Source organism: Microtus ochrogaster, chromosome 7 (genome assembly GCF_000317375.1).
Source record: "Microtus ochrogaster isolate Prairie Vole_2 chromosome 7, MicOch1.0, whole genome shotgun sequence".
Taxonomy (NCBI): Eukaryota; Metazoa; Chordata; class Mammalia; order Rodentia; family Cricetidae; genus Microtus; species Microtus ochrogaster.
In genome coordinates this window covers 5777315-5780017 of record NC_022014.1, presented here as the reverse complement: position 1 = coordinate 5780017, position 2703 = coordinate 5777315, and the positions used below count along the sequence as shown (strand labels likewise).

The window sequence follows — 2703 nt, the reverse complement described above, 5'->3', positions numbered from 1 at the left end:
GTGAACCACGTGGCAAGAGCTCAGACCCCTGTGCCCACCCCCCAACTCCATTCCCTATATAAGTTGTACCCCTTCTCTAATAAACGGAGGCTTTGACAGGAACCCCAGCTTGGCCTCATTCCTCTTTTCTAGCTCATATCTTCCAGATAGCGCCTCTCCGGGACCCTGGAATAACTGACCTGCCAGACAGGTTCACTAACCCTAGACTGGTGACCCATCGAGGCAATCAACAGATACCTTCACACATGTGTACACAAACAAACACACATGATGGGAGGGAGGGAGGGAGAGAGAGAGAGAGAGAGAGAGAGAGAGAGAGAGAGGAGAGGGAGGGAATTTAAAGTGAGAGCTGGCATTATAACGACAGGCTACTGGGTCTGTCTTTTTCATGGTTCGGGGTCTGGACCCATCCTCATGCTTACACAGCAAGCGTTTTACTCATCGAGCGTCTTCACAGCCCAAATTAGCCAATGTAAATAAACAACCTAGCGGCTCTGATCCCAGGGGTAAAGTTCAACACCCATCACTCTGACAGCGGTTCAAATACCTCCACAGCTCCAGAATCCAGCCCCACATCCACCAAGTTACCATGCCCTGTGGCTCCTGGAAGTTCCCCGTCAGCCTTCTGGGCATGTGCAACTGTGGAATCCATCCTATATTGTGTTGTCTGTTGTGTATGGCTTCTCTCCTCAGCTCCCGACTAAGGATCTTGGCTTCTGCCTGACTCCAAGCTTTCGCCTGGCTCCGTGCTCTCTCTATCAGTGGATACATCCCCCATCACAAAGAAGGGAAGGGACAAGATGTCTACGAGCAGAGGTGTGGTCTAGAGCACTTCTCCAGGAGGGAGTTACCTTCGCTAAGGCTTCCTCATTGCCCTCCACCCTCTTCACGAGCTTGATCATGTTCCACAGGTCCTCGGCAGGCCGGTTGGTCCCATGGCTGGCCTCCAGCAGCTGTGTGGTAGAGGGCATGCCCTTCATGGCGAATATCTGACTCTCTATCTTGTTGATGCGGTCCACCACATGGTCAAAGACATTGCTGAGCCTCTTCATGGGGTTGAGGATGGGCTGGGGATCTCCCTCCGTGGGCATAAGCACCACCTGTGAGGTCTGGAGGAAATCCTCTTCTCCCGACAGGACCTTCTTGAGCCCAGCGATTTGGATGTGGTCCAGGATGCCCTGAATCAGGAGGTGAAGGGCCTTGAAGTTCACCACTCCACACTGCGGTATGGCTATGTTGGCCAGCTCAGCGAACGTGACCGAGAAGCTCATCCTGCCAGGGGATGGCTTGACGTGGCAAGGCTTCTGGGCGTCCTTGGGGACAAGTGATATCCTTTAATTATCTGAACTGCTACAGGGACAGGTCCCGAGAGGCTCAGTGTGGCAAGTCACAGCGATCAGCAAGGAATGGCCTATGTCCTTGTCAGGGCTCAGATCAGAGTTTCTGGTTGCTAGGACACCAGAGAACGTGGTCAAGTGGACGTGCTTCCGAGAGGCCAGCGTGGGATGGGCGCTCGTAGGTGAGCCTCATCCATAGGTGTTCGATTAATATTTGACGAGCACTTCAGGAGTGAAGGGCAGCCTTTCACTCAAGTCCTCTGGTTATGTAAGGCCTGTGGCGCGCAGGGAGGTGATGGCAAGGCAGCTCACACCTCGGAAGCTTCTGGAATCAGTACAGAATACGGTTTTCATGGAGTCATAAAGACCCAGGTTTTAAAAAAGAGGATGAGAGAAGAGCTGAAGAATTGAGCTGGTTTCTGAGCGTTACCAGAGACACCTCCTCCCCACCGTACCAACACCACTCAGGCACTTATTCCTGGAGACAGAGAAAGCAAGGAGGTGAAATCTTGCTATGTTCAAGTGCTGCATGTTCCAGAAACCCGGGTGATAATGCCTTTTGAGTGTCGGGAGTCTAGGCATGTATAACAGGCGCCATTGCCAGGTATGGTGTGCATGCCTTTAGTTCTAGCACTCAGGAAGCAAAGACAGCAAGTTTTAGGGCAGCCAGGGCTACACAGACACAGAGAAACACTATCTTGGGGAAAAAAAATGAAAATATGTTGGGCTCCATCCGTCCTTCTGGAGGTGGATTAGTTGGGGTTCTCTGGAGAGAACAGGGTGCCATGGTAGAGACACATGATAGGGCTTATGTGGTTATAGAGACTGAAGTCCCACGACAAACTGCAACCTGGAGACCCTCGAACGCTGGAAGTGTAACTTAGGCCCAAAGACTTCATAAACAAGGAAGCCCAAGGTCAAAGGTCAAAGGCTTCCTGAGACCTTGGATGTGGAAAGGCCGGCAGGAGGAAGGCAGCCCAACTGGACACAGATGGACATAGCTGCCCTTTCTTTGTACTTGTTTTTACTTCTTATGTGTGTCTGAGTTGGTTACCTTATCCCTACTGATCTTGGAGATCGGGTTGGCCAGCAAAGCCCTCAGAATCTGCCTGTCTCTGCCCCTGGGGTTGCAGTTAGACATTCGCCACCATGCCTCGTTTTCTGTACCAGGCGTTAGGGATCCAGACTCAGATCACATTCTTGCGCAGCAAGCTCTTTGTCCACTGAGCTGTTTCCCAAGCTTCCCCACCACACACCTCTAACAGATGCCTCTAAGGTGCCCACTACACATGGGATGTAAAAATTCAGCTAGCTAGGCGGTGGTGGCACACGCCTTTAATCCCAGCACTCGGGAGGCAGAGGCAGG

The 2703-nt window shown here is 52.1% G+C and overlaps 1 protein-coding gene across 1 annotated transcript in view; it reads right to left on the bottom strand.

Annotated features, from left to right (window-relative positions):
• C7H16orf96 (chromosome 7 C16orf96 homolog) overlaps positions 1-1271 on the bottom strand; it is a 29398-nt gene extending 28127 nt beyond the window's left edge. Inside the window, exon 1 of the mRNA XM_005350237.2 lies at positions 852-1271. Within this exon, the coding sequence (XP_005350294.1) occupies positions 852-1271 (420 nt within the window). The remainder of the gene's footprint in view (positions 1-851) is intronic.
• Between the last annotated feature and the right edge of the window lie 1432 nt (positions 1272-2703).